The following is a 25,277-nucleotide window of genomic DNA, read 5'->3' as shown; positions in this document are numbered from 1 at the left end:
GCTGGGACCCCCGGGCTGTGCCGGATCCCGGCTGTGATCCCCGGCTGCTCCCCGGATCCCTTTTGGGATCCCGGGCTGCTCCCCAGATCCCTTTTGGGATCCCCGGCTGCTCCCCGGATCCCTTTTGGGATCCCCGGCTGCTCCCCGGATCCTTTTTGGGATCCCCGGGCTGCTCCCCGGATCCCGGCTGGGAGCCCCGGCTGCTCCCCGGATCCCTTTTGGGATCCCCGGCTGCTCCCCGGATCCTTTTTGGGATCCCCGGCTGCGTCCCGGATCCCGGCTGGGATGCCCGGCTGCTCCCCGGATCCCGGCCGGGATCCCCGGGCTGCTCCCCGGATCCCTTTTGGGATGCCCGGCTGCTCCCCGGATCCTTTTTGGGATTCCCGGCTGCTCCCCGGATCCTTTTTGGGATCCCCGGCTGCTCCCCGGATCCCGGCTGGGATCCCCGGATCCCGGCTGGGATCCCCGGGCTGCTCCCCAGATCCCTTTTGGGATCCCCGGCTGCTCCCCGGATCCCTTTTGGGATCCCCGGATCCCGGCCGGAGCCCGCCCAGCGCCGCCGGAGCGCTCCGCAGGCAGCGGGAGCAGTTTGGCAGCGGGCAGAGCGAGGCGGCACTTTGCCCCCCTCCTTCCCTGCCCGGGAGAAAGGAGTTGCCCAACCTGGTCATGAGACTTTTCCACGCTTCCCAAAGAGGCTCCTGAAGTTCTGCCGCTGCTCCACGGAGAGCCCCGGGCAGCACAAACGCCCCCAGGGCAGAAACGCAGGCACGGGAGATGGAGAATGAGGTTGGCAAATCTGTGGACAATCAAATGGACAAATACATGTAATAATTTGGAAGTTTTCTTTCTCTCTTTGCTTTTTATTCTGCTTCCTTTTTTTTTTTTTTTTATTTCCCCTCATGCGTTTCTTCTCCCTATCCTGATGCAGCCGTGCCGTTAACCCTTTCTCGCCATCCCCTCCCCGATTTAGAGTTACAATAATGGGGAAATCAGAAAGTCAAATGGATATTGTGGAAAAATCGACCAAATCCGGGAAGAAGCCCTGGAGCTTTGTGGCCATCGGGCTGGCTGTCCTGCTGCTCCTCATGACTTGTGCTGCCGTCGCCCTGGTGATCCTCTATGCCAGCAGCAGAGGTAAGAACCTGGGAATAATCTTCCCCTTCCCTCTGCAAAGAGCAGAAAAAGTCCTTTTTTCTCAGAGCTAAATGAAAACAAAAATACAGGGAGACCATGAGGTCACCTCTGTGGGGGACTGAGCTCTCTCTGCCTTGCTCCCAGCTTGTGCTTATGTTGACTTTTACTTAAATTGTGAATTATGCTCTGTAAGTCTATGCTTTTATTTAATTCCATGCAATTTGTTGGATTCGGAGCTGTTTTGACAAAGCTGATGTGCTGTTTTAGAGGGAAGGTGTGTGCCTGTGTGTGAGGACTGACATTTCCTTATTTTATCCAAGCACAAGCCAAGATTCATTATTGTCAGGGTTTTTAAGGCAACAGCTGCTTTAAAACACTTCTAAAAACAATCTCCCTGAAGGGGAAATTACTTATTACAATGTGAAAGCTTAAAAAAAAAAAGAAAAAAAAGCCACTTGCTGCTGAAGAAAAGGAGACTTTTTAAATATTCCATCAGGCAGTTGGATCTCTAAGTGTGATTTGCTTCAGTGACTTGAATGCAAATATCTTGCCAGAAACCTGACATTGAGGCACGTTATTTTGAAGTGTTTTGCCTAAATATTTTAACTGCAGAGCACACTTGGTAAAACCAAAGTTTTCCCACTGGCACAGCAAGTGTAAAGTCCCACTTTAAAACCCTGGGAAGCATCAAACGCTCGGGAGCAGCTCTGCCTCATGTTTGTCACTTCCATTAAAGTCTCTTGGATTGGGAGCTTTGTTAAAACACTAGGAATGAAATTAAAGTGGGAACAGCAAAACTGGAGGGAGGCTTTGCTGTCTCCTCACACTGTCTCTGCCTCCCCTGCTGCAGAGAGCTGCATTTTCAGCACTTGTGAGTGAAACTGCACAATCCTGAGCAAGAATTGATGGGAAAAGCCTTGTTATTGTTCACTCCGTTTGCTACCAGAAGTTGAACACCAGTCAAAACCTGAGTATTTGGTATTCATAAAGTTCATCAGAAAGTTTATTCTATTAGCTCAGGAGATGAGAGGAAAGAAATTCCCCAGAGCCAGGTCCTGGAGGAGTATCAAACATTGAGCTTGGCAGGGTTTTGCTGCCTGCATGCATAAAGGATTTGAGAAATCTGCTCTACATCCTTTGCTGGCTCCAGACAATCCAGAGTTCAGGTATTAATAATATTTGCCCAAGTGCTGGTCTCATCCAAATCCAGAGGCAGAGTCTGTGCTCACTGCATGTGTTTAAGGAAGGCTTATCTGTGAGAAAACAGGTCTAAAACCTAAATATTTTTCTCAGGCTCGTATCTGCAATTCAGCTTTCCCTGGAAGTGTTCCCCAAATTGAGCCCTGAGTGCAGGGCAGATGTTCTGCTGCCCCGTGCTCCTCACACACCTCCAGCTGTGTCCAGCTGTGCTCTGGAGCCACTTTGTGCCTCTGTCCCCATCCGAGCTCACAGCTGGAGCAGCCAGGAGCTTTGGATAATTCCAGGTGGGAAATGAGGTTCCAGGTGGGAAATGAAATTAAATTCCAGGTGGGAAATGAGCAGCAGGAGCTCCATCCTCACCGAGCAGTGTCACCATGCCCAGCCTGGGTCAAGAACTGAAACAATAAGAGCTCTTCCTGCAGCAAAAACTTCTTTTTTTTGTCTTCAAAAGTTTTGTCCCAATGCCCCCCTTAGCTCTGTTTTGCTGTCACACTTCAGCCCATTCCCAATGCTCAGCCAAAAGCCTCAAATCCCTTTTCCCCATGGGAAAAGCACCTCTGGCTCAAAGCTGTGCCCCATAAATCCCACAGAACAACAGGAAAAAAACAATGTGGCTGAGCACCCTTCATGGGATACAACCAACAGCATTGTCCTGGGATTCTTCTCTTGCTAATTTCCCTGAAATGTTAATTTTGCAATGTGTATGGGACACTGGATTGCTCACTAAGAGCAGATTCGGATTTCACACTTCACCTTGATATACCCTTGATCAGAATGACACTACCCAGGCTTCTAAAAATCATTTTATTTAGCTTGTAATTAGGAATTAAATTAGAAAATCAAAGCATTGCTTGTCCTGCTTTGCATTCACTTTTTCTTTTTTTTTTTTAATTTATAAAGACATGTTAGGCTTTGTGGTTCAGGGAGAATATTTTTCTGCTTGTACATATCTTGCAGAAGAGCACTGTGGTGCATGAAATAGGCCTGTGGGCACAGCAATAATTCCTGGAGTTCTGTTAATGCTGACTGGGATTTTTATCTCTCTTCCCAGCCAACAAAAACACTCAAGCTCTCACAGCAGTGCAGTTACAGAATTCTGGATACAATTTGGGGATTTTTTGACATCCAAGGAACTTTTCAGACCCAAAAATCGCCCTCATCTAAATAAGCTGAAAGAAAACATAGGAAGAATAAAGCAATATTTGGGTGATCCTAGCATGGGAATTTGGATGTGAGCACACCATGCTCTCAAGCCTTCCCTCACACCCCCAGCTCAGCAGCATTTCACAGCTCCCTCCCAGCATCTCCTGAATCCAAACCCTTTGGAAAGGTCCCAGCCTGAGGAACATCTCAAACCTCTGTGGCTGACACACCAAATCACTCAGCAGCTCCTCCAAACAACTTCCAGCCTCACCTAATTGCTGCCCCTGTAACTCTGGTGATTTCAGTGACTTTCTGGCTCTGAGGAGGAAGATTCACTGCTGGTTTTGTGTCTGCATCCCCACAGTTGTCACTGCTCCTGGCAGGAAGCCCAAGGTCACAGCCTCTGTCCTCTCCTTAGGCAGGCTCCAAGCAAACACAAACACAAACCAAGCAGCACTTTGCTCTGGGGGTGCTTTTTATCAAAAAAAAAGCCACATTTTTCTCCCGCGTTTCCTGCGCTGAGTGGGATTGTTGTGCACTTCAACAACAGATTCACACGAGCCTGCTGAGCAGGAGCAGCATCTAAACTAAAGCTGGGGGAAGGCAGTGGCTGAGCTCCGGCTCCTTCCCTGCTGCTCCGATGTCCTTTGATGTCAGGAGCCTTCATAAGGAGCCAGCTATGCAGGGGAGATGCAGAATTGCACCAAGTGGCAGCTGACACACAAGTCATGATGATATTTGGGTGGCAAGGCTCAGCTCAGTCCTGGCCAGGTGCAGCTACGTGAGTGCAGAGCAGTGATGGGGAGTGGCAGGCCACGCAGGGCTGCAAAACAAGCAAATAAACACAATTTGCTGCTTCTCACCCCAAATTCTGGCTCAGCCATGGTTCTAGGTAAGAAATCCTAGGAAAGGTGGAAAAAAACCAAACACTTGGGTTCTGCACTCCTTCTGAAGACGCCGACATCTGGCACAGGAAAACCCGAATTTGGGGATTTCCCCCGTTTGTTGCGGGCAAATTTCTGTTTGAACAGCAACAAGGGCAGCTTGCAGTGCCAGCAGCTCTTGTGCAGAGGAGATCTGAGAAAAGGGAAGGTGCTGAGAGGTAAAAGCTCCCACGTGAGTGCCTGGTGACAACTGTGGCTCTAATTGTCTCCATGTGTGCCATCCCCAGCCATCTGTGCTGCTCCAAAGGCGCAGTGGGGAGACACTAAACACCAGCTGTGTCCTCCAGAGCCCTGCAGAAGGCTTGGCTTGGCTTTTGTTCTCTCCAAAAGGAGCTGAAATAAAGCTCTGGAAAAACAGTTTGGGTTTGAAAAGCACCATCATTCCAAAGGTGAGCTGCTGAAGGGGCTGCAGCCAGCCAGAGATGCCACAAGTGATTTTCTGCTCCTGCTGCTGGCCAGGAAATGTGGCAGGGCTCAGTGGCTCCTTGTGAGGCCAAATTAAGACAAGAAAATTCTCAGCAGTGAGCCCAGGGGCTCTGAAGCATGTCCCAGCTCTGCCAGCTCTCAGGTGAGCAGTTCACCTCTGGAGTGTTTAATTTCCCTCATTTTCTTCCATTTGGAGCAGTCCCACAGCTCAGGTCATTTCATTTATCTCCATTAAAGCTTCTCGTGCCTGATCAATTCTCTGCTGCTGCTGTATCAGGCTGAAATGGATGCCAAAGCAGGAGCCTCTCGATCATTGTAACTCAACCTGTCAGCAGTGCTTAACCAGGGAGGAAAATAAATAGAGAAATACCTGTGCTTCTACTGAAAACTTGGGCTGTTCTTCTAGAAAACCAATTGAGATAAATAAATACCTGTGCTTCTATTGAAAACTTGGGCTGTTCTTCTAGAAAACCAATTGAGATAAATAGAGAAATAACTTGTGTTTCTGCTGAAAACTTGGGCTGTTCTTCTAGAAAAGCAATTGAAAAAACAAAAGGCAGAACTGTTGAGAATTAAGAAGGTGCATTTGAAGTTCATTTCTAGTTTTTGGGAGGTGCAGGTGACAAAGTTCCAGTGGAGTGAGCAAGGATCTGAGACTGTAAAGCCAAAGAGGGCAGAGCTGGTCGTGCCCAGAGCCTGTGGCAGGAGAGGTCCTGAGGAATAAAAGAACAGAATTGACAGAGAAACAAAGGAGATATTTTCGAGGTAAATTGAGATCTCTGGCCCAGCCATTTCCCATGATCTGGTTTTGGGGCAGAGTTTCAGAGCCCTGAGTGTGCCCTGGAATTCCAAACTCTGGCTCCCCTGCTCAGTTACAGCATCACAAGCACGAGGCCTTGGGGAAGGGAGGGGAGCTCAAACCTCCCTCAAAGCACTTGGTTCCAGAAATTCAAGTGAGACACTGTCAGGTTATAAAATATAAAGAGAAGCTTTGATTTAAAAATAAATAAATAAATAAAGGATCCATTTCAGTCCTGCCTGGTCCCCAGGAAACAGAGATACACAAAATTCTTTTAGTACGATTATTTCTTCCTCACATTGCTCTTTGCTATTGCTCCTTCTTTTTGTCCTTGAACTACTCATTTCTTTTCATCCAAGTATTTGATTTCCCCCTTGGAGATTCCCTGGGCTTTTAGGTTTGATTTTTGCCAATTTTTTTAATTATGAGAGAGTTTAAGAAACTCCAAAAATTTAGCATGCAAAAAAATCCCAACAAATGCTGAAACAAACACCCAAAAAAGAAAAAAGAAAAAAGAAAAGAAAAATATAACTATCTTTATGAAGCTTCCCATTGTCCCAGATATTTTGCTCCTCCCCTGTTCAGGTTGCCAGACACAGAATTTGGGCAGGACATCCCAAATTCAGACAGGAGCCAGAATTTTTCTCATGCAGATGTGCTCCCACCCAGCACGGCCACGCTCAGCTGAACCCTGAACATTCCCCAGCACAGTGGGGGCTTTTTATGTCACTTCCACTGATGAACTTCAAAGTCCTCTTTTCTCCCCCACTGTTTGATTTCTCTCTGAATTACTGTAATCTTGTTTGCCCTCATGTAAAGCACTTACTTGCATTGAAAGTGATTTTTTTTTTTTTAGTAATTCTTTTCTGCAAACAAGGATCAAAAAAAAAAAAAAAAAAGCTTAAAAATGTCTAAATCTGCTGGAAAGAACCAAGATTTTGTTTTCAGAGTGGAACCACATGGTTGCCTATTTGATATAAGTGGGTAGCAAAGAAAAATATCCAGTTTCTCAAATGGGAAATTAAAGCAGCAAAATTAATTTCCTTGTCCCAGGGCCAGGGCCCTCAGATCCTCAGATGTGCAGGGAACAGCACATGGAGGGACCTGCCACCTGCCCAGCATCACAAGTACCTTCACTTGAATACTCAGCATCAAAAATGATGTGAGCATGGCTTTTTTGGGCATCTTGCACTGGGAGAACTTCACAAAGCAAGCACTCAGAAATAGAAAATGAATAGCCAAGAGCAGGGCTTCAGTGGCCTTTTCCATGCTGAACTCAAGGCAGAAGAAATTTGAACACAGGTCCACAGGCTCCTTATTCCAACCCTATTCCATCAGCCCTGAAAACTCCAGATTAGGGAGAACCTCTCAGATGAGCAGCAAGGCCACAGGGAACTGTGGCCAAACGAGCCTGTGACAGGCTGCCCCTCCTCAGCACACAAACACCTGCAGAAATTGAAGAAATTTCTTTTCCTAAATTGCATCCTGGTGCCTCAGAGCAGTGTGGCAGCACCAACCCAGCTCTGGGCTTTTTGCCCCTGTGTAAACCTCTCAGTCTCAGTTATTTTGAAGATGCTCAGAGCATCTTAATAGATTGTTTAAAAAAGGATCCCATGCTTTGAGTAGACTGTGGAGGCAGTTAGCAGGTAGAAAAAATGGTCTTATTCTCCTTCCAGGAGAGATAAAACTCACTGTCAAGACTGTTGTAGAGCTGCTGCCAATAAATTTTCCTCAAAAATCCCCAGATTTCTTCACGGTTGTCATCTGATGTCTTTGACAGGCACCAACATTCACTCGCCTGCTCTCAAACCAAGCAGAGCTGTCACTGGGATTGGGCTCTGCTGAGTGACTTTGGGAGCAATCCCCATCCAAAAAAAGTAATTCCATCTGCTCTCCTCCTCTCCCTGCAGGCTCCTACTATGGCACCAACTCGGGCAACATCTGTACCACCCCTGGGTGTGTGACAGCAGGTAATGGGGTACTGGGAGGTACTGCTGCACAGGGGAGGCTTTGTGGGCTGTTACTGAACCTGAAAAAAGAGATAATTCAGAGTTTAAGGCTGCAGTAGATGAAAAGGAATGAGATTTCCCCTTGGGTAAGGAATATCATTCTTAAGTAGCACAGGAAAATTGCCAGTGTTGCCAAGAGCTCTGAGCCACAAGGCCATGGACTGACCAACACAATCTGTACCTATTAGCATAAGAAAATTCCCTTTAGACTGAATTTTCTCTCTCATGGGGCATTCACCTTCTTATTTGTGGTATCTACACCTCAAGAGAGGTGAGACTCCAGCACAGACATTCCCAATAGCCCCCTGGCAACACGGGTTTTTTGGGCAGTGCCTAAACTGCAGCCAGAGGAGCACTGGGCACTCTTCCCTGCAAGGCTCTGGGACAACTCTGCTGCATTCTGCATCTGCCATTCAGATCCATTTCTAAGCAGAAAACGGGATTCCTCAAGTCATAATATGTGGGAATGAGTCTTGCCAAGCAGCTCCTTGAGAGTCTTCAACAGACCCAGAGGTTCCTGGGCAGTCTGTAGAATTCAGCTCTCCGATTTTGCTGCCCAGCTGCCAGAATCATCCAGAACATGGACCCCACAGCTGACCCGTGCCAGGATTTCTACCAGTATGCCTGTGGGGGCTGGCTGAACCGGCATGTGATCCCAGAGACCAGCTCCAGATACAGCATCTTTGACATCCTGAGGGACGAGCTGGAGATCATCCTCAAAGGTAGGGATGAGCTGCTCCCCCCGTCAGGGACCTGAGTTTATTTCTGAGGTTACTCACAGCACATCAGACAGAGAAATAAACTTGCACAGAAGTGCTGATTGGGATTTTTTTCTCTCTGGTCCTTTAATCTCTACATCTCTCACTACACCTATTTTGTGGGAACATCCTGTTCCCACTAAAAATTTGGTTTTTGCCAGAGGTGATTGGGTGCTAACTCCAAAAGGAGCAGGACAAGCTGTCTGCAGCTCCTTCCTCCTGACAATTTTTCATTAAGAGCATGAAGAGCTCTCTAGTTTGACAGTAATTGCAGCCTACAATTCACAGCCCTGAATCCTCAGGGATTTCTGTAAAAATCTCATGGTAATGGTTCCTTCCCTAGGTGTGCTGGAGACTTCAGATCAAGGGGACAGAGAAGCATTTCAGAAAGCTAAAATCCTTTACAAGTCCTGCATGAATGAGAGTGAGTGTCTTCTTGTTCCCTCAACTCCCCTGTTCAAAACCAGGCATACAGAAAAACCAAAGTCCTGTTAAGCAAAATCCAACCAATATCTGCCTAATCCATGTGGCCGTGTCTGGAAAATTCATCTTCAGACAATTGCAGATGCCTTGGTATTTCATTAAACCTCAAAATACCCCTTTGGGATGTGGGAAGGATGGATGCTGGGTGTGGATGCCAAGCTTTTCCTTCAGAAGGCACAAACCTGGCCCAGCTCACCTTTCCCAAACCAACCCACTCCAAATCAGCACCAGAGCCACAGAAGTATTTTCATTTCTTTTCTGAAGACTAACAGAGAATGGTTTCAGGATCTCTTTTTTTTTTTTTTTTTTTGCTATGACACATTCAGTTGCAAATTTAAGCTGTTAGGCCCATTACCTATTTTTCCTAATTTTATTTTCATATGAAAACAATACAGAATTTGTCTTTCCTCCCTCAGGTCTTATAGAACAAAGAGATTCCCTGCCTCTGCTGGAGGCCTTGAGGATGGTTGGAGATTGGCCAGTGGCTTCTGCAGACTGGAGTAAGACCAGAGGTAATGCTGGGCCTGGAAGGGTTCAGTCAGAATTATTTCCTGAAGCAGGGAGGCCACTGTCACCAAAAAAAACCCTGCATTTTCAGTTTCTCTTCCCAAACACAAGTCAGGTATCACACATTCGACACTTATTGATCCATTTAAATTGATCTCCAAAATTTCAGCAGCCAGCTCGTGAACTGTCTGACTTCAATCAGTCTGACACACATTGAGGAATTAACTCAATTTTCTCTTTTATCTCCCAGAGCCAAGCTGGAGCATGGAGGAAAACCTTTCCATAATGAATTCCAGGTTTAACAAACGTGTCCTCATTGACATGTTCGTGTGGAATGATGACCGGGATTCCAGCAGACACATCATTTATGTAAGAAAAAAAGGACAAGGGAATTATTGATATGCCAGAAATCATAATGGATCATTATTTTACACTGCAGACAGATGAGCTTCCCATTGAACAATAATGGTAAAATGTAGGCAATTTTTCTCTACCCCAAGTGTCAGATCTCTCTCAAAGCCATATTGGGAAAAGTTTTACGGCAACATAATTTTTGTTTCAGTAAAAGAAATAAGAATCAATGGAACTTTTGCTGATTTACAGCATTTAAGGGCTGAAAATTCTTGTGACTTACAAAAATGAGGATGAGGTTTAACATATAGTAGGAAACCATGGGTTTAAAATACATAAAGAGTATTTCAGAGTTTGTTCATTAATAGCTGTGCAAGAAGTCCAGCCCTAAAGTCAAGCAATGTAGAAAAGTTACTTAAATTTGTTCTTGGGTCTCCATGATTACTGAAAGATTTTGCTTTATAACCCACACTAAGATCCACCCTGTCCCCAGATTCTCTGGGTGAGTGGCAGTGGTGCCATGCCAGCCCTGGCAGGGTGGCACACACAGCATCTCCTGCTGCCCAAAGGGCACCTTCGGACACCCCCAGCTCCTGCTCACCACTGACCAGAGAAATGCATTTTCCTTCAGATCGACCAGCCAAGTTTGGGAATGCCATCCAGGGACTACTACTTTAATGGGGGCAACTATCAAAGAGTAAGTATCCCTTGGATTGATTTATTCTGTGCCACTAAAACAACTTTATTCCTCATCCCTGTGCTTTCAAAAACCCCAATACAAGAATCTTCACACTATGCACCAATCAGAACCAGACTGTGCCATTCATTGCTACAATTTTTCCTAATTTAGCCAACATTTTGTAAAGTTTACCAAAGGACTGAACAACAGTATAAATATCAAGCCTGCCCAGAACTGGCCAACTCATGAAGGAGGTTATGGGGAAATAAAATCGTGTTTAATAGCTTAGACAGCCTCTCATTTTCTGTGCAGGGGATTTGCTTGTATCTTCCTCTGAATCCCTGATGCTCAGCAAGTAGGAATCTGCTGCCACTTACTCTCCCCTTCCCCCAAAATTACGTGAAATTGTGAGAGATTATTTTCTAGCTGCTTTCCTCTGCCAATGCTCAGGGCAAAAACACTGATCATGCAAAAACACTGTTTCTGTAAATACACAGAAAGCTCTTGCAAACAAAGCCAGATAATTTGTCTGTTTCCAAGATGAAAATACTGCTTTAGTACATTTTATTTTCCTCAATTATGCCTTGCTAACAAAGAGTATTTGCAGCCCAACATCAAACCAATTTTCCTAACAAGAATGGAAGGGAATACAGAGGGACAACAATCAGCATTTGAGACTCCTTTGTCTCGTGGTTGTAAAGGCAGATGAAAACATCAGTGAGAAGAGTTTTCTTCTCACTTCAGTGTATTTCACCACACTTTATATAGAATACAGTTAAAATATAACCCTGTGAGGTTTATAGGGGATTGTTCTTGCACCTTCTGGGCACTTTTAGGAGTTGCCAGGTCCTGGGACAAAACAATCTCCTGGAAATGGAAAAATGTTGAAAGCTGCTGACCCGGGAATCTCCCCTGCAAGTGTCCCAGCACTCACAGCAGAAAAGAAGGATATTTATGCATTGGGGCATGAAGGTCACACATAGATTGACTTGGAGGAGGTAGGAAATCAGGTACAGTGCAGAGACAATCCTGAATTAGCAATAGAAAACCAGTTCTTCTCAATACAGCTTTAATTTGAAGGCACAAAGCAGGGGGGCTGAGGCTGTGCTTTTAATCCTAATGACCAAGGAGGAGACACAACCCCTTTTTATTTGTGTTTACCAGCTCGCTGCCCCCAGACAATGAGCACAGCTCTGATGACCCAAACTCCCCCTGTGCTTAGTCCAGCATCTTTTGGCAAAACTCCTCCTGAGGCCTGGGGGAGTCTGGCCTGATTAAGGCTCAGCATTCAGCCTAAAACCACAAATCATCATCTGTAAGTGCCCAGACTCAATTTCATCACAGTCACTGTGTTTATCTGGCTTCCAGGGTCTACAGAGGGAGAAAAGTATGTGAGAAGAACAGGTAGCAGCAAGTTTTCCTGTATCAGGGATCAGCACTCCCTCAGCAGCCAAATGTCTTTTCAAGGCCCTTTCTGAGACATAAACCAGTCAGAACCTCCATAAGGAATAAAGCAAAGGTGTCACTGGGAACTGTCTGAAACAGAGCTTTTCTTTCAGACACTAAAATCAGACCTGAGAATATTTATGGTATTACTTTCAGAGAACTCAAGCCTTCCCTATCCATCCTGGAATTTTGGATCACTGTTCCCATAGTGTAACTCAAAGCACAGAGCCTCCTCTTTGCCCAAGCAGTAATTCTAGCTCACAATGCCAGACTTGGATGGCACAGAGAAGCAGAACTTGTGTTTTGAGGCTGGCAAGTGCCCTGTAAGGTATCCATGACAAAGAGAATGCTTTGCTGAATGAGAAATGCGAAGATGAACCACTGAAATAGTGAAGAGAGATTGTTTACAAGGGCCTGGAGTGTCAGAAAAGGGGCAATAGATTCAAATTGACAGAGGAAAGGGTTAGAGGGGATATTTGGAATAAATTCTTCCTTGTGAGAGTGGTGGGGTCCTGGCACAGGGTGCCCAGAGAAGCTGTGGCTGCCTCATCCCTAGAAATATCCAAGGCTGGGTTGGACAAGGCTTGGAGCACCCTGGGATACTGGAAGGTGTCCCTGCCATGGCAGGGGTGGCACTGGATGGGGTTTAAGGTCCTTCCAACCCCAAGCATTCTGGGATTCTATGAAATGATGGGCAGCAAACCTTTTTTATCCATTCTGTGTCTGAGTGCAGGTGAGAGAAGCTTATCTGCAGTTCATGATCACCGTCGCCAAAATGATCCGGGAAGACAAGAACGTGTCCAAAGATGATTCCTTTGTCCAAGAGGAAATGGCAAAGGTCATGGAGCTTGAAACAGAGATTGCAAATGTGAGTAGAGAGATCAACAGCTCCTCAGGAAGCTGTGGGGGGCAAGGGGTGAGGGGGAAGGGTCTCTTGCTGGTTTGTGCAGCAGTTTCCAATGCACCAGAAAATGCACACACCAGAACAAGTGGGGGAAGAAGACTTTTGTGCCATGGAGCTTCTGTGTCTCTAATTCTGCCTGCTGTACACTGCTGCTGTGCTGCTCCAGTCCCAGCCTTATTTCTATTTGGAACTCTTCTAAAACAGGAAAATTCACCTTCTGCTAACCATGCACTGGGATAACACCAGGACAGGCTCCCTTGCATCCTTTATAACCTACAGCACCCTAAAAATCCCCCAAGAGGGGGCTTCCATTCTAAAGAGGGCAGAAGGAACCACTTGGCTCAACATATCCTTGAAACATTATTGAGTGGGGGGACCCAGGTTCCTGCACTGAATTTTTGGAAGCAGCACTGGGCACAACCAAATGATTTTCCTTTCCCCAAACAAAATGGTTAATCTGAATATTATTGGAGTGTGTTTATGTGCACCTGCCTGTGATTTCAGCCATTGATATTTCTGTCAGTTGATTCCAGTAATAATAACCTTGTGAATGTCTTCAGGCCACCACCCCAGCAGAGGAAAGGCATGATGTGACCTTGTTGTACAACAAAATGACCTTAGCAGAGCTGCAGGAAAAGTTTGCATTCAATGTAAGTGTTTCATGAGCAGTCTTACTTCAGGTCTCTTAATTACATGCCAGTTGGAAATGGCTTTGTGAATGTGCTTCAACAAAGAGGTTTAAAATCATTCCCATTCCTAGTTTTGTCTTCAGAATCTCTTTAAAGTCTTTGTCCAACTGAACAGCTGCACTCACGGTCATAAGACTGTCAAAAGTCCAGTTACTGAGGCATTTAATCATCCAACACTGGAATGTCTCTCTGTCTGCTTAGGAATTTAACTGGACCTTCTTCATCCAACGTGTCATGTCCTCAGTGAGTGTCCAGGTGGACCCAGAGGAAGAGGTGGTTGTGTATGGGATGCCTTATCTGCAAGAGCTGAAAGAAATTATCTCCAAGTACTCAGCCAGGTAAAGAAACTGCAGGACAGGTAGGACAAAAGTCACAGAAGGATTGTTGAAATGTCCATTATTGGACCCCCTTGCTAGTTCTGAGCTTCTGAGGAAAAATGACACCCCTGTAAAATATAGGAAATGCCTTTGGAGGTTTCAATTCCAAATACTGCAGAACAAGGTGTCTCGCTGCTTTCTTAGAAAAGGTTAAATGGAGAGAAAAAAATACATGACAGGCTTAGCTCTTGTTACATTCTAGAAGGAATAAAAATAAGACATTAATCCCAGAACAGACATGACAGCCCAGTCCTCAGGCTGGATGACTCTGCAGTTAAATGAAATGCTGTGAAACCCAGGACTGGCAGCAATGATTTCCTTCCTTGTCTCCATCCAAAATTGGGATTGCCCTCTGACTGCCTGCCCTAGTGCTGGTTTTTACAGGGGGTTAAGCTCAGCTTTGCTTTCCCACACAGCACCATCCAGAACTACCTCATCTGGCGGCTGGTGATCGACCGTGTCAGCAGCTTGAGCCGGCGCTTCAAGGACGCTCGGGCCAGCTACAGGAAGGTATTTCCTCTCTCCATAAGGAGGAGAGCACAACTGCCACCAAACCCAGCCTGTCAACACAACAGCCCTGCCAGGGGGCTGGAAAGAGATGAACTTTAAGTTCCCTCCCAGCCCAAACCATTCTAGATTCTATGATCACGCCACGGAATCCTCAAACAAGGCCAATCCCAGCAGTGGAAAGCTTTGGGTTAATTTAGGCAGTGGTTTGAAACCTTTGGGTTAATTTGTGCAGCAGTTAGAAACCTTTGGGTTAATTTAGGCAGTGGTTTGAAAGCTTTGGGTTAATTTGTGCAGCAGTTAGAAACGTTTGGGTTAATTTAGGCAGTGGTTTGAAACCTTAGAGTTAATTTAGGCAGTAGTTAGAAACCTTTGGGATAATTTAGGCAGTGGTTTGAAACCTTTGGGTTAATTTGGGCAGCAGTTTGAAACCTTTGGGATAATTTAGGCAGTGGTTTGAAACCTTAGAGTTAATTTAGGCAGTGGTTTGAAACCTTTGGGTTAATTTAGTAGTCAGGAGAGCTGCAGGGGCAGGGTTAATGCTGGGCTCTGGTGCTGCAGGCCCTGTACGGGACGACGCTGGAGGAGGCGCGCTGGAGGGAGTGCGTGAGTTACGTCAACAACAACATGGAGAACGCGGTGGGAGCCATGTATGTCCGGGAGACTTTTGCTGGTGAGAGCAAGAGGATGGTATGTAGTTTACCCTTCATACTACTGTACATCCACTGTGGTGGCAGCTCTCTGGTCAGAGAGAGAGCAAGCTAGATAAGCTCTCCCATGAGTCGGCCTGGGAAGCTTTAGGGAGCTGGAGAGAAAGAATTTTAAACAATCTGAACCTGGTGTTTTGTAATAAGCTGTTTTGCCCCTAAGGTTGTTTGCAAATGGGTGTCTTCTTAATTAGCCAATGGTGACAGTGTTTTGATTAAAGGACCAGTTCCACCTGTAGTGAATTAGAATATAAAAATGAATGGGTTTTCTAATAAAGTGAGTTAGCCTTCTGAACGCCTCGGGTGTCTGTGTCATGACTCAACAGTGACACATCCACAATGCCCACAGTGCCCATTCCCTCTGGTGTCAGCTCTCTGGTTTTTGCCTGGGAGACTTATCCACCAGTCAAGAAGGTGCAAGAACTTTTGTTTGTGATGCTCTTTTATGTCGTTGTATTAGGAACAGCAAGAAGCAAACAACATTTGACTCCAAAACCTCAGTAGGCAGGTTACCTGCCTTTATTACCAAAATCCCCATATTTATAATCAGGATCGTTCACCCAGAGCTTGACTGGTTCTCAAACAACATTTCTCATACCATTAGATAGTTAGGAACAACACATTCTTGTACATCTCTCTCTATAAACATCACGTACAACATTCCACATGTTCATAAATACCAGGTGCACAGACCAAGATAAGAATTGTTTTAATTCTTTTCTCTGAGCTTCTCACAGCTTTTCCCAGATCGGTGCCTGGGAAAGTTATCTGTTTCTCTCCCTGACCAAACTGTCACATCCACACTTTTAGATACTCAGTACCATGGCTTACAGCACAGAATTTGGAGACATTGCCATTGCAGGAAGATTTTCATCCCTCCTTAGCTGTGCCTGGGAATAGGGCATGCAAATGATGAGTGTCTCCCTGGCTCTCTTTCAGGTCCGAGATTTAATAGAGAAGATCCGTGAAGTGTTCGTGGAGACCTTGGATGAGTTACAGTGGATGGATGAGGCATCCAAGGAGAAAGCTCGTGAGAAGGTCAGACATAACAAAGAACTTCAGTTTTCCCTTATGAATACAAAATATTTGGAATTTTGTAGTATCACCATATCCAGTTTCTCCACAAACAAGAGGAAGAGGACATTATGATCCTGTTACATTGTCCTTTCCTTTCAATCCTTTGTTAGTCCACATCAATAAAAATTCCAATTGGATACGACAGAATTCCTAAAAACAAAAAAACATTTCCAACTTTAATTGACCTTCAGGACCATCAGCATCATCACAAAGCCAAGAAAAATCCCCTAATATTTAACTATTTTTTGTACTGAAACTTTAGTAGAAACAACCCAACAGCACACCAACAAAAATCACAATTAAGAGGAAGCATTCAACTCTTTTCTTCCAGGCAATGGCAATCAAAGAACAAATTGGCTACCCAGATTACATTTTGGAAGATCACAATGAGAAACTGGACCTGGAATATGCCAATGTAAGTACTTTGTGTATATCTCACTAAATACCTCAAAATAAACCCCTGCATTTGCTTTCTTGCCACTGGAGTATTTGTACCTGTGCAACTGCCCTTTCCAAGGACATTAAAATGAACATATTAATAAATAATTGGTGCAAAGAACCAACTATTCAGTGAAACCATGCAACCAAAACATTCTTTAGAGGACGCTCAGTGGGACGAGCAGTTCCTCTTCCTGCTCAGCTGACCAATGTACTTGGATCCCTGTTTGTGTAGTTAAACTTCAGTGAACACAACTACTTTGAAAACATCCTGGAAAACCTGCGAGCTGGAGCCCAAAAGAGCCTGAAAAAGCTTCGAGAGAGAGTTGACCAAGATGTGTGAGTTTCCAGACAGAGCCACAGACACAACCTAAATTCTGGGTTAATGGTGGGGGTGTTCAGCTCATGCTGTGGGTACCTGGGAATGCCCATGGCTGAGATAATCAAGGAATTAAACCATTCTAAGGTAAAGTGAAAAATGCTTTTCCCCTTGAATGTTGTGTGTTTGGGGTGAAAGCTGCCCATAAACACGCCACCAGGTATTTCCTGGTATCAGGAATTCTTCACAACTGTGATCAATGCACCCTTTTTCCTACGTTAATTCTTGCCTTATATAATCTCTTTATAAGACCTTTCTTTCTTGTTACAAGGTTCTTCCTTCTCCTAAGAAGGAAATTATATTTCTTTATGTATCTATATATACATTCCTGAGAATATATGTATTACATATATATGTGTGTGTGTATATGTATATACATATATCTACACATATATATTACATATATACGTGTGTATATATGTGTGTGTATATATATATATATATAAAAATAAATAATCCCTGAAAGGTTTATATCCTTACAATCTTCTCCTATATACCTGCGTTTTTTTAATGGGAATTAAATTTCAAAAATGTCTGGGGGAAAAAAAAGAAACATCATGACTAACTGTGTGCAACATTTATTTTTAGATGGATAATTGGAGCTGCAGTGGTCAATGCATTCTATTCCCCCAACAGGAACCAGATAGGTAGGTTTAAACACTTCTAACCAGCTGATTTTTTCCACCCCGTGCCCATGCAGGAATTGTGGGCAAGCCTGCCAGGCTGTTCAGCTCAAGCACTTTGTTGATGAATATTCCGCTCCCCAGTTTGCATCTTGTCACTGAACAGCCTTGGGTTTGAAAGCCTTGGACAGCACCAGTGCCAGCACCTAGAGAATGCTCCCAGCGTGTCCTGGGCTGCTCCTGCTCCTGAGTTCTGATAGCACATGGAGCAGCTTTCCAGTTTGCTCTGTGCAATTGCACCCCAAAAGCCGCCCAGAGTGCAGAAGGTGCCTGTGAGCATCAGCCCTGTGAGCTCTGCAGAGCTGCTGGGCTGCCCTTGGCACGGGAGACCTCCAGAGCCTGCCTGGCTCCCTGTGCTCCCTGAGCTCAGACCTCGTGCAGGAGCTCCGGTTAAAACTGCTGAGTCTCTGCTGAATTCTGAGCACCCCAAGCAGGAGAGACAATAGATAATTCCCTCCAGAAGTGCTTATTCAAATTCCCAGACTGCCAGGAAGATCTGCTGATACCACAGAAGGACAAATCCATGGGGTTTCAGGCCAGACAGAAACTGCACCCTGCTCCCAGGGCAAAGGCCAGGAGTGGGAACAGCCCAATCTACTAACAGCCACAACAGAAAACTTCTGTGATTCCTAAGAGCAGAAACCTCCAAATTGCTGATAATTTAGCCCTCTGACCTCACCCAAAATCTGTTTTGCTTTGTGCAGCTTCCACTCACCTCCATCCTGCAGCACCAGGACTTCAGCCACAGCAGGGCCATCCTGGGGGCTTTCCTGGTGGCCAGCCTCAGCTCCCAGTTTATCCCCAGTGGTTTTACAGACTGGAATCAGCTTTCCAGGCAGGGAACTCAGGTTCTGAAGCCACCTGGTTCCTCTCCAGATTTGTCCTCATAAATCATACAAAAGTAACTCATTTAAGCAACTTGGAGATGAATATGCCTGTGTAAAAATCCAAGCACAACCACCCACAATAGTGTATATGTCAGTTAAATTCTGTTTCTTCATGTCTCTAGCTTGAGAAAACAATTTTCCACACTGCTCTGTCTTACTGCACTCTGGATTATGCATTTCTCCACAAAATTGTGTAGCCAAAATGGTTTTGTCTCTGAATTAATTACTTGCAATACAACTTCAGTATCTCCCTTCATAGAAAATATCTCATTAGAGTGAATTACTGCCAGTCTGAATTCCTCTAGAAGCATTTATGCTTTTCAGCTTGTTTAGAAGGGGTGAAAAGCAAATCCCATGGTTCTGGATAAGGTTTTTTCCCAGCAGACTGAGGCAGAACAGATCTCATATTACCTCCCTCAACTGGCATTGAGTGCCCTTGGTGGTCTATAGGAATCACTCCTGTGTGTTTTACACTTCCAATTGTTGGTGGTAACAGCGGGTGATTTCTAACCTCTCCTTAACCCAAATAAAGCAATAAAACCTCCATTAGTTCCCCTATAAAATGGCTCTGACACACAAACTGTGCCTGTCTCCAAAGGACAGCTCCTAAACATTCTGTTCTTGACTCACTGCAGCAAGCATTATGGACCAAATTAGGCTAAGCTTAATGTAAATGTTGCTTGGGTCTCAAACAGAGAGGTACTGTAGCTGCAGATGTGCTAAATTAAACCTTTATTAACTTGTCATTTTCCACTTCTCAAGAGAGAAACAATTTCACATGAGGCATGAGCTTGTTTCTAATCATTTTATATTTTCTGTTCCTTCCTGACCCTTACACCAAGCAAACAATCTGTCTGCCAAGGATGCAAAAACAAAGTCACCTTACAGCATTTCCCTCTTTCTCCTTTTCTTCGCAGTTTTTCCTGCTGGGATTCTCCAGCCCCCCTTCTTCAGCAAACACCAGCCCCAGGCCCTGAACTTTGGAGGGATTGGGATGGTTATTGGGCACGAGATCACGCACGGGTTCGATGACAACGGTGAGATGGCTGAAAAAAATGTTGTTATTTCAGCTAAAACTTGTGGCATGGCAGGGATTGAAGTGCACTGGGACTGAAGATCCCTGTACAGTCACATCCAGCTCAACAGCAATAGGAGAACTCTGGGAACACTCTGTGGAAAGTTTTGCAGGGAGTGTTTCCTGAACAGAACACAAGATATAAGCAGATGTTAAAAAAAAATTGAGGCAATGACAATTCTCAGGAAAAAAAATGTTATTTTTACAGCATCATCAGATCAGAAACAGAAAACAAGCAGATTACGGTCTCCTGAATACAGTGAAATCTGTGAACAATATTTTTGGGATAGAACAAATGTCATCAATGTCTTGAAATCCCAGGAGACTTTGTTTTTCAACACAAATGTTTGAAATAAGTTACTTTTTAAAGTTTCTAAAATGCCATGTAAAAGAATTTGGGGGGACTCACTTCTGACTCTATAAGTCAGGAGTTTCGTCCATGTGTTGTTTTTTTTTTTATGCTCATTAAGTTTGTGCAGATGACATAAACACACAACACAGCCTCAGAAACTGAGTTCTAGAGCAAAGAAAAGCCTCGTTCTAGCCAGAGAGACAAGAACAAACTCCAGAACTGCAATTCCAGCTTTTAATTCTCCATAAACTTCAGTTCTGTCATGTGGCTGCACAAAACCAGCACCTGAGACACCTCAGGGCTGAGGGAAGGTTTTGTTACACGATATCTGCAAAATCCACTTGGAAATAAAACCAGGCTTTGGAGCTATACCTGAAGTCAGGGCTGCAGACTGGACAGGAAATCAGGGAATAACAGAGACCACCATCCCATTCCCCCATGACAAAGAGAATAAACTGTGCCCAAGATATTTCTGAGCATCTAAATTCAAGAAGGAAAGAGGAAAGAAGTGCAGCTCCAACTGCAAGAGTGGCAGTTTAAAAATCTTGCTCAAAGCTTTCCTTTTATCCCTGGGTTTTCCTGCAGGTAGGAATTTTGACAAGGATGGGAACATGCTGGACTGGTGGAGCAACTTCTCAGCGCTGCATTTCAAGGAGCAGTCCCTGTGCATGGTGCACCAGTACGGGAATTACACCTGGGAGCTGGCGGGGGGACAGAATGTGAGTAACAACCACAGCCACAGCTCTGCCTTTGTACAAATAATGACTTTAACAGGGGATCCCCATGGGGGATAAGCACAAACCCCAGCTACTACAGGGCTGTGATGAACTGGGGACACTGGTGGGGCCCAGAAAGGTCAGGGTCTGTGTGCAGTGATGTTCTGTCCTGGTGCAGCCCAGGTTCTGTCTCTGTTATATTTGTGTGTGTTCTTTTCCAATCTACAACTCTTACCCTGTGATTTGTTTAATTTTATTCTCTCCTTTATTATCCCATCACAGCTTATCTCTGCTCCAGGCATGTCAGGCTGTTTTATGATAGACCTGGAGTTCTTAGAGTTGCTGATTTTACTGACAGTATAGTAAATAAATTATTCTTTTTACAGGTCAGTGGCATAAGCACATTAGGAGAAAATATTGCAGATAATGGAGGAGTCAGACAGGCTTATAAGGTAATCCCCAAACACCCTGTGAGTTAACCTTACCTGGCATCCAGCAATGGGGGGACCTATTCTGTGCTAAAAAAAAATTGACAATTAACATGTCGTATTACCACATTCCAAAAGCTAAACTCTCAGATGTACACCTGGAAGCTCATGTGCTCGTGGCTTGCTGCCAGTCTTGCACCCAGGAGCAGCCCAAAGGTGGAGCTCAGGTGTGAGCAGGGAATGTTCTTCCATACAAAGGACCTAACAGATGTCACAGTCAAACCTTTTCTCTTTGGTGTTTTGAGTATGGTGGTAAGGGTGCTTATAGAACATCCTGACTTTTTGGAAATCTAAATTCCAACCCTAAGGGACACTATTCCGATTAATTACTTCATTAGGATTGTTCTAAAAGCCATCACAGACATGGAGGGGATGTGTGGGGTGACACAAAGTGCCTTCACGTGGAATCCATGGATGCTCTGTGGTGCTGGATCTCTTTTTACCCTCAGCTCTCCCTTTTGTTTCATGCTTTGGGACTGTGTCAGCACCTGAGAGGCTGCAGAAACAGAATGTTGGGAATTAACCAGCATGAGGGCACATTAACTTGTCTCCATCATGTCAATATACCTAAAAAAAGCAAATTGGCTAATTAACGTGCAACAATAACAGGTAATGAATTTAACATTGAGCAAGGTTGTTATCTGATATTTAATGAGCAGTTACCTGAAGAGAGAAAAATCATCACTAAAGAGAAGCAGAGGAGATTTAACACTTTATTTACAGATACAAATTCCTGTAGAAAGAGTCCATGAAGTCAACAGTGCTTATGCTGACAGCTTTTGCATAAAATTCTCTACACTGTTTGCATTGGAGAGAGAAAATGTATACAAATAGAGAAGGGAAGCACGCTGGTTAATGCATGGGGTGACTAAAATCCCTCCTCCCAAAACAATATTCAAAATCCTCCTCCTGCTCCTCTGAGTTGATCTGTGATCATTTCCAGGCCTACTTGAAGTGGCTGGAACAGGAAGGGAAGGAGCCAAAGCTTCCTGGACTGAACATGTCTCACAAACAGCTTTTCTTCCTCAACTTTGCCCAGGTGAGAACACACAGGGTTGTGCCTCAGGCCCTTGGACTTGGCTGGAGCAAACACCTGGGGGAAATCAAGGGCAGATAGATCTGTCCCAGAGCACCAGATCTTGATGAAACAAAAGCTAATTAATAAATAGTTGCATCTATTCTGCCTCTCTAGAAAACATATCCCAGTGATATCATAGCAAACTGGGATGGTTCTTAGGAAAGCCTCTGAGAGGGTTCCCAACATGAGTTCCCTTCAATACGGACCCACTAATGACGACTCTCCCTGTGCAGGTTTGGTGTGGTTCCTACAGACCAGAATATGCCAGTCAGTCCATAAAGACAGATGTTCACAGCCCTCTGAAGTACAGGTGGGTTTTATTCATTTACTAACTCACAACTCACTTCATTCAACCCCTTGCACCACGACAGCACAGGAGAGTCTGATGACACACTAGATACCTCCCAAGTGATTTCCAGATTTTCTCTCATGCCTTGTAGGACACTGCTGGAGAGCACGTACCTATACCTGACCTGGTGAATTTGCCAGTCCATAGGGGATGGAGCAGGACCAAACCCACTCTGTTCTGGCATTTCATTGCTCATATTCCCTATATTTCCTAAAGCATCCCATATTCTGAACTGCAATCAAGTTCTGAGGCTCCAAACCACTTTCTGTTCCCCAGAGCAGCAATTTCCACATCAATGAGTCCCTTCTCTTTGTTTAGGGTGATGGGCTCGCTGCAGAACTTTGAAGCCTTCTCCGAGGTGTTCCACTGTAAGAAGGGCACAGCTATGCATCCCGCAGGGAAGTGCCGGGTGTGGTAACATGGATGGCACACTGGTGACACCACCAACAGCTCGTGGCAGGGATGTGCCCGGTGTTCTGCTGCTCAGCCACAGCCAGCGCTGCCGGGGCAGCTGCTGCAGTGAGCCAAGAAGCGCTCAGCTGTCCCAGGGCCGCAGGGAAGCACGCAGGGACCACGGGGATGGGTCCCGGGACTAGCGGGCTGGGCCGGAGGCCGCGCTGCGTTCCCGGGCACAGCGACTGTTCCCAACGACATGCTGACTGTTACTGAGACACACATCAGGGTTACAAGGACTCATTCTTACACGCAAACAAAACCAACAAGCAGCCACAAATCTATTTTTCGGAGAGGAGTAATAATTTGAATATGTCAGCTCCACTTTCTGGGGCTCAGCAATGCTGTCTGAGATGTTCCACTGCTCCATGTCCAGTGTTCTGGTTCCATTTCTGGTGCATTTTTCCCCAGATCAGGTTAGAGCTGGTGTAAACTCTCGTGCTGTCTGTGCCCCTGCACTTTGATCACTGCTTTGTTGTTCATGGATTGCTATTTGTCGTGACAGTGAGCTCTATGTCAAGATGCCTGTTGCACTCTCCTCCTGCACTTGAGTTCCTCTGCTCCAAAGAACCCCCTTCAAGTGAGACATCACTGCAGTTATCACATTTTAGGAGTACAAATTCTGTTTTTATGGTTAAATTACAGGGTCCCACCCTTCAGAGATATATTTAAAATTATGCTTATTCTTGTAGAAAGTGTATAAAATACCTTTTGCCAAATAGCAGACATGTATCCATGGAAACAATTAAGCTGGTTTTAATCCTGTGCCTTTTTATTTTGCCATAGGCTATTTTTCAGTATTTACACTTGAAAATGTAACATGTATTAATTTTTAATAAAACTTTTTAAAATCACAGTGGTGAATTGAGCAAGGATTTCCCTATGGAGAGGTATGGGGGGATTTCCTGGGTAAGCATCCTACTATAATGAGAATATCTTAAACTTCCAGTATTTAATAGTGAGTTTTGAATATTCCAGCAAATGTTTTTCTTTCTAGCACAGGAGTCACTTGACAGCAAGGCAGTAACTGCCTGTGTGACTCTGCAAAATCACTGAGCCCTGGAGATGGGCCATTAAAGGTTCTGGCACATGCAGGTGTTAAAGGGATAACTCAAATGTGCCTGGAGGGTTAATTCCAGGTGACCAGCAGAGCACATGGAAGTTACTCAATTTTTTCAAGCAAGTTTATCCCATCTCCCACATGTAGAACACTTCCCAGCTGCCAGTTTGTGTCAGTGCCAAGGGCACGAGATCCAACCTCTCCTTACAGCCCCCCGACCCTGGTGCTGTGACCACACACAAACTGGAGATGAGAGACAGGCTCCAAATCCCCAGGGAATGGCCCTGAATTCCTACAGACCACTGGGTTTCCTTTCCACAGTGATAAAATGCATCAGCCCTGTGGGAAGCTCTGTACCCAGAGGGGTTTTGCTGCACTTTAGACTCTGTAGAGAATGAAGCCCCGGAGAAGCTGTATTACATACTCAGGAAAAGAAAGAATATCCTGATGTTTCCAAGGAGGAATCCAAAGCCTTTCCTTCTCCCATGCTGCCACCTGGTGACAAATCCTGCTCCAGCTCCGAAAAGACCAAAATTCACATCCAACTGGAGCAGCTTTCAGACTCCATCAAACCACAGTTGGTGCATGAAAACCTGCAAAAAAATTCATTTTTAGTTGATAGATTGCTGATCCCAGTTGATGCTGCACCTCTCTTCCTGGCTGTGCAGAGCTCCCAGCTCACCTACAGCAGCTTCCCTCTGGAAGTGAACTCACTGAAGTCATAATTATGGGGCTGGAGGACAGGTATTTCTTTACAAAAACACCTTTGGACAATCTGCTGCCTAAAAATTAATAAATCCCTCCTCCTAGTTGCAACATTTACTGAACAGCAGTAATATCTGACTACTTTCCCTCCTTAAGAGCTGCTTTCACTGTTGTTTATTTAAAAGTTCACCCCAGTAAAACAGTAAAACTGAAAACCTCAAGTTTCAGTTGCCTTCAACAACAATAAGTCATCAGCAGATTAAAAAAAAGTCCAAAACAGAACTTACCAGAAAATTGTTTTAGCACAGAGATGGCTGAATGAGCCTTGTCACTGTTCTCTGAATTTTCTCCATTTGGGGGTTTGGTTTTATCTTGCAAATTTTTCACTAAACAATTGCAATGACCCCTCCTGACTGTTGCGAAGGGATGAGCAGTGGTTAACAATTAGCAATTTCCACAGCTGGGAAGTGTTGG

At 45.0% G+C, this 25,277-nt stretch overlaps 1 protein-coding gene across 1 annotated transcript; it reads left to right on the top strand.

The window, feature by feature from the left end:
- Positions 1–557: 557 nt before the first annotated feature.
- Positions 558–23,894, top strand: MMEL1 (membrane metalloendopeptidase like 1). Its single transcript, XM_021529902.2, has 23 exons — positions 558–824; positions 971–1,134; positions 7,557–7,616; positions 8,216–8,377; positions 8,757–8,837; positions 9,313–9,408; positions 9,654–9,772; positions 10,386–10,451; positions 12,613–12,747; positions 13,344–13,433; positions 13,674–13,810; positions 14,266–14,359; positions 14,918–15,046; positions 16,003–16,101; positions 16,472–16,555; positions 16,814–16,917; positions 17,546–17,604; positions 19,445–19,564; positions 20,540–20,673; positions 21,057–21,122; positions 22,102–22,197; positions 22,470–22,546; positions 22,904–23,894. The coding sequence occupies exons 1-23, from the start codon at positions 775–777 to the stop codon at positions 23,001–23,003; spliced, it is 2,322 nt and encodes a 773-aa protein (XP_021385577.1). The 5' UTR covers positions 558–774; the 3' UTR covers positions 23,004–23,894.
- The last annotated feature ends 1,383 nt before the right edge of the window (positions 23,895–25,277 follow it).

The sequence above is a fragment of the Lonchura striata genome, chromosome 24 (genome assembly GCF_046129695.1).
Source record: "Lonchura striata isolate bLonStr1 chromosome 24, bLonStr1.mat, whole genome shotgun sequence".
Taxonomy (NCBI): Eukaryota; Metazoa; Chordata; class Aves; order Passeriformes; family Estrildidae; genus Lonchura; species Lonchura striata.
Note: the sequence above shows the minus strand (reverse complement) of the source record. Positions and strands in the feature narration are given on the sequence as shown.

Excerpts from the sequence above, each read along its gene's own strand:
- MMEL1 (XM_021529902.2), top strand. The coding sequence starts at position 775 with ATGGAGAATGAGGTTGGCAAATCTGTGGACAATCAAATGGACAAATAC. Across the intron at positions 9,773-10,385 it reads CCAGCAGACACATCATTTAT|ATCGACCAGCCAAGTTTGGG; the intron begins GTAAGAAAAAAA and ends ATTTTCCTTCAG. Across the intron at positions 13,811-14,265 it reads ATCTCCAAGTACTCAGCCAG|CACCATCCAGAACTACCTCA; the intron begins GTAAAGAAACTG and ends TTTCCCACACAG.